Source organism: Stigmatopora argus, chromosome 3, assembly GCF_051989625.1.
Source record: "Stigmatopora argus isolate UIUO_Sarg chromosome 3, RoL_Sarg_1.0, whole genome shotgun sequence".
NCBI classification, from domain to species: domain Eukaryota; kingdom Metazoa; phylum Chordata; class Actinopteri; order Syngnathiformes; family Syngnathidae; genus Stigmatopora; species Stigmatopora argus.
In genome coordinates, this window is record NC_135389.1 from 10,748,202 (window position 1) to 10,760,374 (window position 12,173).

Sequence of the window (12,173 nt, forward strand, 5' to 3'; positions counted from 1 at the left end):
TACCCTTGTTGGAGCATGAATAAAAAATCAAACTAACAACATTCTAGAGACAACAACCTAATACACCTTCCAAAATTTTTACAAAAATTACTAAGGAAAAGAAGAAAAAAATAGAATATTTGACAAAAATCTGGATTAATTTCAATTATTACTACTATATATATGTATATATATATATATATATATATATATATATATATATATATATATATATATGTATATATATATATATATATATATATATATATACGTATATATATATATATATAATACACATAAAAGTATTGTTCATGTTTTTGCCAATCAGCTGTTTGTGGGCAGTACCAGGCGTGGACTTTCATCCAATCAGACGACGGTCAACAAAGTACAGCCTGCCCTTAATGTTTTTCTGAACATGAACATCCAATAGAATCACTGTATTTAAGTCATGGAACATGCAGTTATCCAATCGAATGCCTTCCTTACAGAACCTCCCCAAGCCCTCCAGTGAATACCAGAGTTTCTTGATGGCGACAGGTCTGGTAAGTGAGCGTTTTGATACTTTTTTGTCGCCCCTTGAAAAAATAAAGGTTAAAAGTGATTTTATACGGAAGAAATGCGTACAGTGTGTGTTTTTATCACTATAGTGATACATTAGTAAGGTTGTCAACCCGTTTTTGACCGTCGAACGGCAGGTTGACCGTCGATTTTCTTCTCTCCCCCTCTATCGCTCGTGTTGTTTTTGTCTCTGTCAGCGATCCAGATGTGGCCACTCCAGTCATTCAAATGGGTTCGATCGTCTTGAAATGCGGTTACATGGTCATCGCGATGTCATTCATTAGAAACTGGGTCTGAGAGAGGTTGCGTCATGCCTCAACTTGTTGACATTCTTTTGTTTACAGTGAAAAGGCAGAAAAAATTAAAGACCACCCTACTTTTCTTCTCTACCGTGATATTGAAATGACCTTTTTGACAACAAATATCGGTGATTATATTAATCAATACGTTATTAAAAGCGCGGTAGGCAACTGTTTAAACGGCACTTTGGCAGCTGTTTGTCGACAAGGCTGCGCAGTTGGGAATGAATGAGCTCTGTTGCGCATGCGTGGAACCCTTACAAGTTTATAAACACGACCTTCAGTGCACACGGTCACGTGGCTATCCCTATCGCTTCACATTGGCGAATAAGAGACAAAGAAATCCCCCCTCTGCATCACATTTATTGACGATCACACAATGACATCCAATTCAATCAAATGCTACGTTTGTGGTTCTATTGTTTAGATTATTTCATTGCATTCCATGACATACTATTGCATCTAGAGCAGGGGTCTCGAACTCAATTTACCTGGGGGCCGCTAGAGGCCGAGTCTGGGTGAGACTGGGCCGCATCAGGATTTCCACAAGAAAAGCACTGATAAAACATTCCAACGTTATCAAATATCTTTATTTTTTAACAAAAAATAATGAATTAAATAAATTAACTTAAAGATGAATAAAAAATAAATCAATCAGTAATACAAAACCAAATAATACTAATGAGCATACAGTAGATATACACTGGCTGGCTAAGTAGAGAAAATGAATTATTTTTATTCCGTTTCAAATGTCTGTATTAACAGCTCTTTAACCTTTAACTTTCTGAACTTGAATGGAACATTGAACATGAAATATTCTGAACACGGCTTCTCTTGCCTACTCCTTGCTGCTAGAGACCTGGCAGCGCTTCTTCTCACATAGTCACATTTGGCTTGAGGGAGGAAGCAGTGGAGACCCTCAGTAGAGCTTGAAGATGCTCATCAGTAAGTCTGGACCTGTACTTGGACTTATTGAAGTTCAAGGTGGAGAAGAGCTTCTCACACAAGTATGTGCTCCCAAAAAGGCACATGGTCCGCTTGAACCTTCGGGAAAGTTCAGGGAAGCTGGGGGTCAACTCTCTCAAAAATTGCCCAAGCTTGTCTGCTTCTCCACTCACCTCCCTGAACTTGGCTTTGAGTGCAGAGTTGCACTGCAGGTCAATGAGCTCCATTTGAAGCTCAGGAGGGGCATCTTGCACATCAAAGGAGAAGGGGTCTGCAAAAATTTGAAATGTGGCTTTGTGTGTCTTGAAGTCTGCAAATCTGTGATAAAATTCCTCCTGTAGCTTCGAAATGGCCTCAACATACTTCTCACCACTGAATGGTGTGCCTGCATCCACGAGAGCCTTGCATGCTGGGAAATGGCAAAGGTTTGTCTGAGAGAGCTGGGCTTTCCATAACACAAGTTTAGTGCAGAATGCTCTCACGTTGTCATAGGCAGCACTGACAAGTTGCCCCTGGCCTTGTAGCTTCTTGTTCAGTACATTAAGCTCATGTGTGATATCAACAAGAAAAGCCAAGTCCATGAGCCATTTGGGATCACTTAGCACAGGATCAATCAACTCACAAACGGCGTAGCTAGCTTTGACTGCTGCATTACTGTCTTTGGTAGCCTTCTTGAAGAGATCCTGTTGCCTCAGAAGACGTGTTTTAAGACTGGCAACCTGGTTGGCTCTCTCATCCCCCTGGTATTTTTCGTACTCCTCAGCATATCTCGTAGTACAATTACGTTTCAAATTGTATTCCTTGTGCACCGCAACTTTTTCAGTGTAAATGAGACACGTCGGGGTGCCCCTGTGTTCAACAAAGAAATATTGCACTCCCCACTTTTCTTGAAACTGTCTGTGCTCATCACCGACCTTTCTCTTCACGGTAGGCTTTGAAAGAGACATCTCTGGGGCTCTGTAATATGTTTTTCCACTTGGAATGAGTCTCGGGTTGATCTTTCACATTCAGTCGCGCGGGTTTGTGGCGCATGTGCACTTTCGCTCTCCGTTTCAATCGCGGAGATGGCTACAGACACTGACACAGGCTGGATCACGGATCATAGCGCCTCATTCAGTTCTATGCTGAGAGCAGCGGAGGAGTGTGCGCGCCGAGCGGAGTGATCGGCCTCACGGCTTCTCCTCCGCCCAGCTGATTGGAGGAATGAATGAGTGAGTGAGCGAGGCACTGGACAGCCCGGCCGATGTCCCGCCCTCCAGAGCCGTATACCTCACCGTGATTGGTTCATTCAGCTCCGAACCAAAGTTCCCTCTAATTTTTTGTTGGTCTGAGCAGAAAGACAACCTTCCTGAGCGCACTGAGTACCAGTGTGAGCGACATCATCGTTATTCGGATGATTCGCCTAAAGACGTTTCGCCGACGGACGTTTGACAGACGGGCAGGTCGCCGAATGGACGTTCCACCGAACGTTCATTCGGCCGAACGGAGGTTTCGCCGAAACGGGATTCGAACGCTCGCCCCGCCGGATCGTGTGTGTACAAGTTTTTCAACCTCGGCCCGCGGGCCATATACGGCCCGTTAGGATTTTTAATCCGGCCCGCCGCCGGTGTTGTCCAAATTATAGTAAAAATCAATGTTCGTCTACCATCAATGGCAGTCCGGGAATAAGCACTCTTGGGCAGGCAGATGTAGCAGAACCGAGCCGTAAAATGACAGCAATCGGGTAAAATCCATCCTAAAACAGCATTTAATGATTAAATACAAATACTGGATGATATCGCGATGGAGGCAAAAAAACGTCTATAGACGTCCATTCGCCAAACGGCTCAAAATGCTCTCAAATTCGGTCAAATCCAGCTGAAAACAGCGTTTAATGATTAAATACAAATACCAGTATTTGTATTTAATCATTAAACTAACAAATACTAGTACGACCTGTCCGTCTGTCAAACGTCCGTCGGCGAAACGTCTTTAGGCGAATCATCCGGTCACGACATCATCATTGCTCGCTATCGGCACACCAGTATCACACCTGCCACAAGCAGGTGCATGTCAATGTTCCCTCTAATTTTTCATGTAAAACATGCTGTAAAACAAGAAAAACATGAGTGGACAGAGCTACTGCCACTGGCTGCCACTTAAACGGCGCCATCATGGGGAAAGGGGTAAAAAAAAAAAAAAAAAAAAATAAATAAATAAAAATAAAAAAAAAAAAAAAAAATAAAAAAAAAATCGATCTTTCATATTAAGACGGGGGCCGCAAATTATCGTCCCGAGGGCCGCAGTTGGCCCGCGGGCCGCAAGTTTGAGACCCCTGATCTAGAGCGTCCACCCATAGGCCATAACATTAGGTACGCTTACACAAAGGGCTCGATACAAGGGCCACACAGAAAAGAATAGGTCCATGAAGTCGTAATCTTAAATGTTCGATTATGAAAAGTTTTATGTTTTCGATCATGCATTACACTCAATCCAAGACTCAAGTGATTTCTCTGATACGCTAAACGGCAGTGTCAGTCGTGAAAAGCTGGGTTATGGGTCAACCCTTACCACATTCTTCAAAAATAAATAAATCACATCTTTCCCTCCTCACTTAACAACTTCTAAAACTTGTATTTTTCAATTTACATATTTCCCCCCCAAAACCAGATAATCTGATGATGATTATGACAGGAGAATTTGAGTGAGCACCCCAAATGTCCACAAGTTAAAGAGGATTCAACACACCATTGAGAAAATGGACGAGATGTACGATCCGCTTAAGTGCAATGAAGACCTGGCACCCTCACCTGGATGCAACATGGACTATGGTAACGGATACTTAAAATCACATTTGTGCGTGCGACAAGTCGTGAAAAATAAGATATATTTTTTTACGGGTTTGGCCACCTCAAATGCAAAATGCTGCCTTGGACCTCAGCTACTTTAACACATGAACCAAAACATATACAAAGAGACCCCATAACAAGCACCAAATATGGACCACAAAAAAGACACAAATCTGCTTGTTAGCAAGGATTTGAACGTATGCTGTCCATACAGATGACATGCCGGAGCTGCAGGAAGTGGAAGAGGATCAGCAGTCCCCTGGCTTGTTCCAGGTGGGTGCCGGTGTATCGCACCAGGAGGCAAGTGGCACCGCCAACACCAACTGGCTCGCTGAGCTCGCAAACATTGCCACCAGTCCTCAGAGCCCGCTGCTCAAAGATTCCCTTTATAAGAGGTTTGCATTGTGTTACTTGTATTTATGTCGTTTTTAGTCAAAAGCCAGAATTTGAGTTAACACGTTTTATATGAAGCTCTCGTGTTCAGTGGATCCCCGAGTTATGACCCTGTTTGAATTTTGGAATTTTTTGACGGTGTGATAGAAATCCTTTTCTGATGCCGAAACTTCATATTCCACGTAAAAAACGCTATATCCTGGGGTCCACTGTAACTGAAAACAATGAAAATGAAATGAAACACAGCCATTAAATTAGAGTGAATCACAATGTCAATGAGAGTGAGAGCATGTTGTGAAGTGTGTTAGCAATGGAGATATTAAATGCACCGACATTCTCGTGTCTCGTAAAACTCATAGATCAAGCGCCTCGTGTCAAAAGACCCCGCTGTAATTAGATTTTACTCAAAATGGGTTGACTCTTTTTTGGCTCTCATCAGAATTCACATGTCCAGTTTACATAATTAGACCTACACGGTGATGTTTGAAGTCAGAAGTGGATAATCAGTTGGACTTCTTGCCTTTGTTTTGGTCTTTCGTTCATTCATTTGCAGATCCTCTCCAGTTCACATCTTTGGCAACAGCAACAGTTTACATTCCTATGCCCGTCCTCCTCTGGCCAGTAGTGCACCCAACCCCTCTAGAGGTCACCTTCGGGAACGTAGGCGTGTCAGGGTAACCGATGCATGCGTTCACACTTAACTAACTCATGTTTAAAAAAAGCCAAAGGGATTCATTCACACTTTTTATCACGGTTGCCTTGCTGCAGGCCAGCAGTGAGTCCGAGTCTGGAGTTTTTTCCATGTCGTCGTCCTTTTCTGATGATGAAGACATGGCATGGTCCCATTCATGGCCCTCCACGGCCTGGCACTGCTTTCTGAAAGGTTAGTGATTTGTCACTCGCACCATACGCCACACTACAAAAGGACACATCCTTCTTAAGCAAGCCGTACGTAGTCTAGCACTATATCGTGTGTAAATCAAGATCACATAAACCACAGTGTCAAGGTAGCATCACATGACCCTATGCAGCAAAATAATGTATTCACCTTAATTTTCAGGTTCTGCTCAATATTTATCCATTTTCATCTGCCACATTAGTTTATTAATGGACTATTTGTGTCATGTTCTATTTATCTTTAAACAGTATATTCATTGTTTTATTTATTGATTTATGTGTGATTTATTTTAGCAACTTTTTCTCAATGTCTGTCATTCTAGGAACTCGCCTCCGTTTTCATCGTGGCCCAAACGTGGAGTGGCAGGAGGCTGATGAACTCGGAGATTCTGATGAAGATTCTGATGATGATAGCATAATGCCGTCCTGCTCTTCCTCGATTAAGGTTGTATGTAATCAAGGCCGAAACCTCACTTTGTGTACTCCACTGTATTTCTTTTTTGCAGCGCGACCACAAAGTGGCAGCAATCTACAAGCTAATTAAATCCATGGGGCCATCCATTTTCTATAGCAATTGTCATTTTATTATTGTTTTATCCATTAGTACGCTGCCAACTGCCCACAGTTCACTGGCTTAGGTTCTAATACCTTCCTGACCTTCCTGAGGTTAAGATAGAATGAAAAATGAATTATGTCTATTTATTGTATTGTATTTTATTATTCGGACTATGTGTCACACGAGCAAAAGAATGCACACTGAAAAGGGAAAAAACATATCCTACATATACGTCATACTGGAGTATAAGTTGCATTTTTAAGGGGCAGTTTTTTTAATTTCTCAAAAGGCAAGACTATTATATGTTAAAGTAACAATAAAATCGGGAATAACAGGCAAAATAGGCACCTGTTAATGTAAAATATTAACAGTTTTGGGATAACTATAGCCTAAAAAAACATCACAATCTGTTGGTAGTCAAAGTGGGGAAAAAAACAGACATTTAAGTCGCAGTCCCAGTCAAACTCCAATAAAAGTGTAGCTAATTGTTCAGAAAATTAATTAGTACAACTTTCAAGGTTCTATTCATCTTTATCTTGTTTTTAGTCACAGTCTTGGTTAGGTTTGTCATATTTTTATAGGGGTGTGGCTTTTCTTTTTGAATTTTATAATGACATTTTCTAACCTGTTCTATTTTTCCCACAACCCCAGCGGTTTGGCTCTCATGGGCTAAAGCTCGTAAGTCACGAGGAGACGCTGTCTTATGGCCAAGCAGTTCTGAAGCTAACCTTTGACCCTGGCTCACCTGATAACGGTCTCTTAACTGCTGAATGCCGTTTGGACCACCCCTTTTTTGTACAAAGTAAAGGTATGGGAAATTAATGGCTGATCTACCATTTGAGCTAAAGTATCGAATGTGTGTTTTAATTATAATATTTTTCTGTGTGTGCTGACAGGTTGGGCCTCTTTTTATCCCAGCCTTACCGTGGTACATCATGGTATTCCTTGCTACGAGATGCAGCTGGGCGATACGTGTCTACCACCAAACCACCCGGATGCCATTAAATGTGATGATTCGGTTGTTTTTGATACATTTAGAAGGTAAGTATCCCTACACACCAGTATTATTACCCTATGTTGTGTACATAGGTACATCTAGTGGTGGGCTGACAAAAAAAAGTTTTGTCCCAGGCAATATTTTAAAAAACACAACAAAAGTCCACCATACCATGATAATTGATGGTGACTGGAGAGACAATACGACCATTCGGTGAGTGCACTGGAAAGGAAGAAACTGTGCGTGTACCACAAACAATAGTTTTCATTAAAAGCCATATCAATTAATAAACAAAAAATCAAAACCCATAGGTCGGAAAAATAATAATAAATGATTAATAAAAAAAATGAATCATGTACTGTAGTATCTTTTTTCATCTATGTCAGTTGTAAAAGGTAATTATTTAATTGTTCTTGTCACTTCATTGTACTACCTTATAGATCCACGAGGTGACACTAAAGTTGCGTAGTGCAAAATGCAATGAATACAAGGACATTTTCAGTCACCATCATCACATTTTACAGTGGTATCACTGTATTAAGTATGAATGGGTTTCATACACAGGGCCTATTGAGTGATATAGCCACATGCTAATAATAGTAAATAATACAAGTTGGCTAGGATGTTTCAAATTTTACGAAAGTCAAAATTTGGCTCAAGTATGACTTCCATTGATAGCTACGGTGGCCAATGCGAAATTGTGCATTTGTGTCACAGTTATGACTTCACTCCGCTGGACTCGTCTGCCGTGTATGTGCTGAGCAGCATGGCTCGCCAGCGCCGGACCTCCCTATCCAGCGGTGGCGGTGCCAGTCCGGACCGCGACAAATTGTGGCACTCTGGATCCCTGCAGTCGGCGGGCGGCAAGTCGAGCAGGAGCCAATCCTCTGGTGGTAATGGTGGTGCTACACCCACAAAATGCAAGCGGCCCATGAATGCCTTCATGCTGTTCGCCAAAAAGTACAGAGTGGAGTATACGCAGATGTATCCGGGAAAAGACAACAGGTGCACACTTTTATTTCCACTGATTCTATGTGATGAATAACTCAAAGCCTTCAGGCAACCATACACATTGTCGTAAAATAATTTTACTAGTGTATCTTAATATATATGCTGAAATTCTCGTACTTTGCCTCAATAATTGATTTCAAATTATTGCTAATCTTTTAAGACTAAAAACAGGATTATGTTAAATGCAGATTTAGAAGATTCAAATTATATTCCTGAAGAAAAATATATGTACTGTGGACATGGGCATTGTCAAAAATTGTGTTCACTTGTGGGCAGTTACATGCATTGCATGATACAAATCAGTTAATATTTTAAAATAAATTGTATTTGTATTGATCATAACTTTTGGTATTATGTAGGTGTTTTTTTAAAACATGATTTTAACATGGTGCTTTGTATGTGTATTAATGAATTAAGTACAATTATTTGAAAGAAAAACTGAACAAAATCTTTATTACCAGAGGATTTGTAATGGTGCAATACAAAAACATTTTATTATTACAGTGGTACCTCGACATACGATCGTAATCCGTTCCGAGACTGAGATCGTATGACGAGATTCTCGTAACTCGAGCGGACGTTTCCCATTGAAATGAATGGAAAACAAATTAATTCGTTCCAACTCTCTGAAAAAACACCAAAAACAGGATATTGGATTGGAAAAAATGTTTTATTTCTTCTAATTCGCCATCTATTAACAAAGTAACACATACCTAGTGGTTTAATTGTAATAAAATGTGTTTAATCTAACTAAAATTGGGCAGATTTCGCCAACGGGAGACAGAGACGTTTGGGGGCGTGTGGAGGGGTGGGGTTCGTTTTTTTTCCCACGACAACGCACTCGTAAACGGAACAAACAAATTTAAATTAACTTGGATTAATATATACAGACACTCAAACATACGTTTAATGTAACTTTACACAAAACTGAATTCTAATTTTGTTGTAATCTTTTGTTACCTTCGTTTTCCGGGTTGGCGGTTTGCCACGCCTCCACCCTCACATTCGCTATCGATGGGCTGTTTGCTGTTGTACTACGTATTCCCTTCAAAATATTCCGAAAATGATTCACACAAATGTCCTCACAATAGGATAAGCCACGACCACTTGCCGACGAGAAATAGTCTTGTAGTACATTTTAGCGATCGCTCCGCTGCTCATAAAGACCGGCTCGCAACTCCCTCGTTGTAATGGCTCTGGTTGCAACCGCTTTGAACGGCGCCTATGAGAGAGAGTTCCGACCAGAAATATTACAAAGAGGGAATTGCGAGCCAGTGCCGCTGATGTTCTTAGGAGCAGCGAACGAGAAGTAATATAATACTCCTCGTATTAGATAATAAAAATAACAGGAAATGCAACAGCTGAGCTTACCCACATATTGATTGTGGGTAATGAAGTTTCATTCTGAGAAAGAGTGCCATTGGCTATCGGCGTTGTGTGCACGAGAATACTTCATTACCCAGAAAGCCCTCTTTTTGCCCGCGCATGCGCATTGTGCGTTTCCTGGTCGATGCGTAGGAGGAAAAACTCGTCTGAATTAATCGTTCAGTGCTCGTAGATATTGATATACACGAAAGATATGCAAAAAAGCCTTGGTCGCATCACGAAATTTTGATCGCATGACGGGCGAATTATTCGATCGAAATTTCCGTCGTAAAACGAGAATATTGTATGACGAGCGGTCGTGTGACGAGGTACCACTGTACAAGCTGTGATTAGTAGTGGTTCACTAATGAAAGTCTGTACATTTAAAAACAAATGCCATTTTCATCGCTGAGGGAATTTCATTGTATATATACATGTTTATAGCTGGGATTGCAGACACTAACTTATGTGAAAATCTTGACTCTGACTGCTCTCTAGAGCCATTAGTGTCATCCTGGGTGACAAGTGGAAGAAGATGAAGAGCGAGGAACGGCGCTTGTATACCATGGAGGCCAAAGCTTTGGCCGAAGAGCAGAAGCGTCTTAATCCTGACTGCTGGAAGCGCAAAAGGACCAACTCGGTAAGCACGGCCAAACAAAGCTTTGCAACTTGATTTTGGAGTGACCCGACAGAACAGTTCTCAGATAATAACATAATATAAGATAATAGTATAATACTTGGCTTTTTCATGTTATGACTAAAAATTTAAATCATTGAATGAATTTAACTCTCAAATTACGGTCCTACTGTTGTGCACTGTACATGCAAGTGCGTGCAAGAGTTTGACATTTTGTCTTCTGACTTCAACAGGGTTCCCAACAGTCTTAAAAGGATCAATCCAGGAAGACCTGCCGCTTGATGCCTTGTTTTCATTGGCTCCTGTATTCTAGACACGCGACGTGACGATGCCGTCTTCACCTGCTTTTGTAATCAGAAGGAGAACAAGGATGAACTATAAAAAGCCAGCGTGCCGTGTAGTCACTAACTAAATGCATATATTTTCTTACTCTATCTCTAATTCAAAGGAGGTTGTATTCCTCCTTTGGCAGGAATAATCTCATTTTATTTCATACGCAAATTAGCCTGTGGTGCTACGTATGCTTGAGTATAGCAAAAGACAACACATCTATTTATAATTGTCTAAAAGGGGATCTATGGAGACATTTCTCATTCAGCTGTTGATGATATTTTTCAGTATATTGCACAGAAATGGTAACCTTTTGATAATGTTTGCTAAATTTCATCAAATCTCCCTGGAATCTGTAGCCGACTGTCTTAATAGACGCCATACGTTGATCCTTGATCAGTTTACACTTAAGTCACAGAGCACTTCAGGCATTTTCGCTGTCAGTGTTCATTCCTATTGCACTTTATATCTTGATATAAATATGTAACCATGAACTATACAGCCTTTTTATTCCAATGGAAACTTGTTTGTGTTTTACGCCGCGGTTCGGTAAACCAAGCAGCCACTTTTCTTGCTTTCAGGTCGCCAAAATGTTCATTATGTACAGGTTTCACAACCCTACATTGCACAGAATATCCTTGTATCATATTATAAATATTTTTTTTTAAACTTGGATTGAGTAGTGTGTGTTTTGTGCTCCCCGGAGTTGCTTTCATTGTCTTTTAGTCGTGTTTGTTAGACAACATTTGGACCATTAGACACACGGCAGCGGGCAAATTGTTTAAAAATAATAATAATTATAATCCAGGAAAGCTTGGTGCTTCGGCGGGCAATTGCACTTTGAAAGTGTTTTTTCTTTTCAACTTCATGGCTTTTGCATGTGCAAGTAGCAACTGTTCTCAAGCTTTTATGTAAAATCACCAAATATGGTGAAGGAAGGAAGACGGAATACGTTTTCATTGGACATGTTTCCACATTATTTTTATAGGCAGATGGATAGCTGGAGTAGCAGTGTATGCTTGCATAACATTAAGACCATTACTCGATTGGTTTAAAAGAGGAAATGATAGACAAAAAAATGAATAAAAAGCCTTTTTACATAACGTCATCAAATTATAAACAGTAAAATGAGAACAGAGCATTCTTAGATGTGATTGCCTTTTTCTTTAAATGTTTGATTCTGAAGTGTGGTATTAGCCTCGATTTGTGTAGCAACCCTCTATAAAATATTGTGATAAATGTGATAATATGAACCATTTGTCATCTATTAAACCAGATTAATCAAAAATATCCAGAATTAATGCAACATTATTTATCATGTGTTTATAGCATAAAATCAGATATCGATATTGACTCTAATAGACTTGAAATTTTAGCC

The 12,173-nt window shown here is 40.4% G+C and overlaps 1 protein-coding gene across 1 annotated transcript; it reads left to right on the forward strand.

Annotated features, from left to right (window-relative positions):
* The first annotated feature begins 429 nt into the window (after positions 1-429).
* Positions 430-11,468, forward strand: hbp1 (HMG-box transcription factor 1). The gene is made up of 11 exons (XM_077596814.1): positions 430-521; positions 4,431-4,591; positions 4,824-5,004; positions 5,556-5,676; positions 5,771-5,885; positions 6,223-6,344; positions 7,107-7,263; positions 7,352-7,496; positions 8,170-8,457; positions 10,327-10,468; positions 10,699-11,468. Exons 2-11 carry the CDS (start codon positions 4,519-4,521, stop codon positions 10,714-10,716), a joined length of 1,362 nt encoding a protein of 453 aa, XP_077452940.1. The 5' UTR covers positions 430-521; positions 4,431-4,518; the 3' UTR covers positions 10,717-11,468.
* The last annotated feature ends 705 nt before the right edge of the window (positions 11,469-12,173 follow it).

Excerpts from the sequence above, each read along its gene's own strand:
- hbp1 (XM_077596814.1), top strand. The coding sequence starts at position 4,519 with ATGGACGAGATGTACGATCCGCTTAAGTGCAATGAAGACCTGGCACCC. Across the intron at positions 5,005-5,555 it reads AAAGATTCCCTTTATAAGAG|ATCCTCTCCAGTTCACATCT; the intron begins GTTTGCATTGTG and ends ATTCATTTGCAG. Across the intron at positions 7,497-8,169 it reads GTTTTTGATACATTTAGAAG|TTATGACTTCACTCCGCTGG; the intron begins GTAAGTATCCCT and ends TTTGTGTCACAG.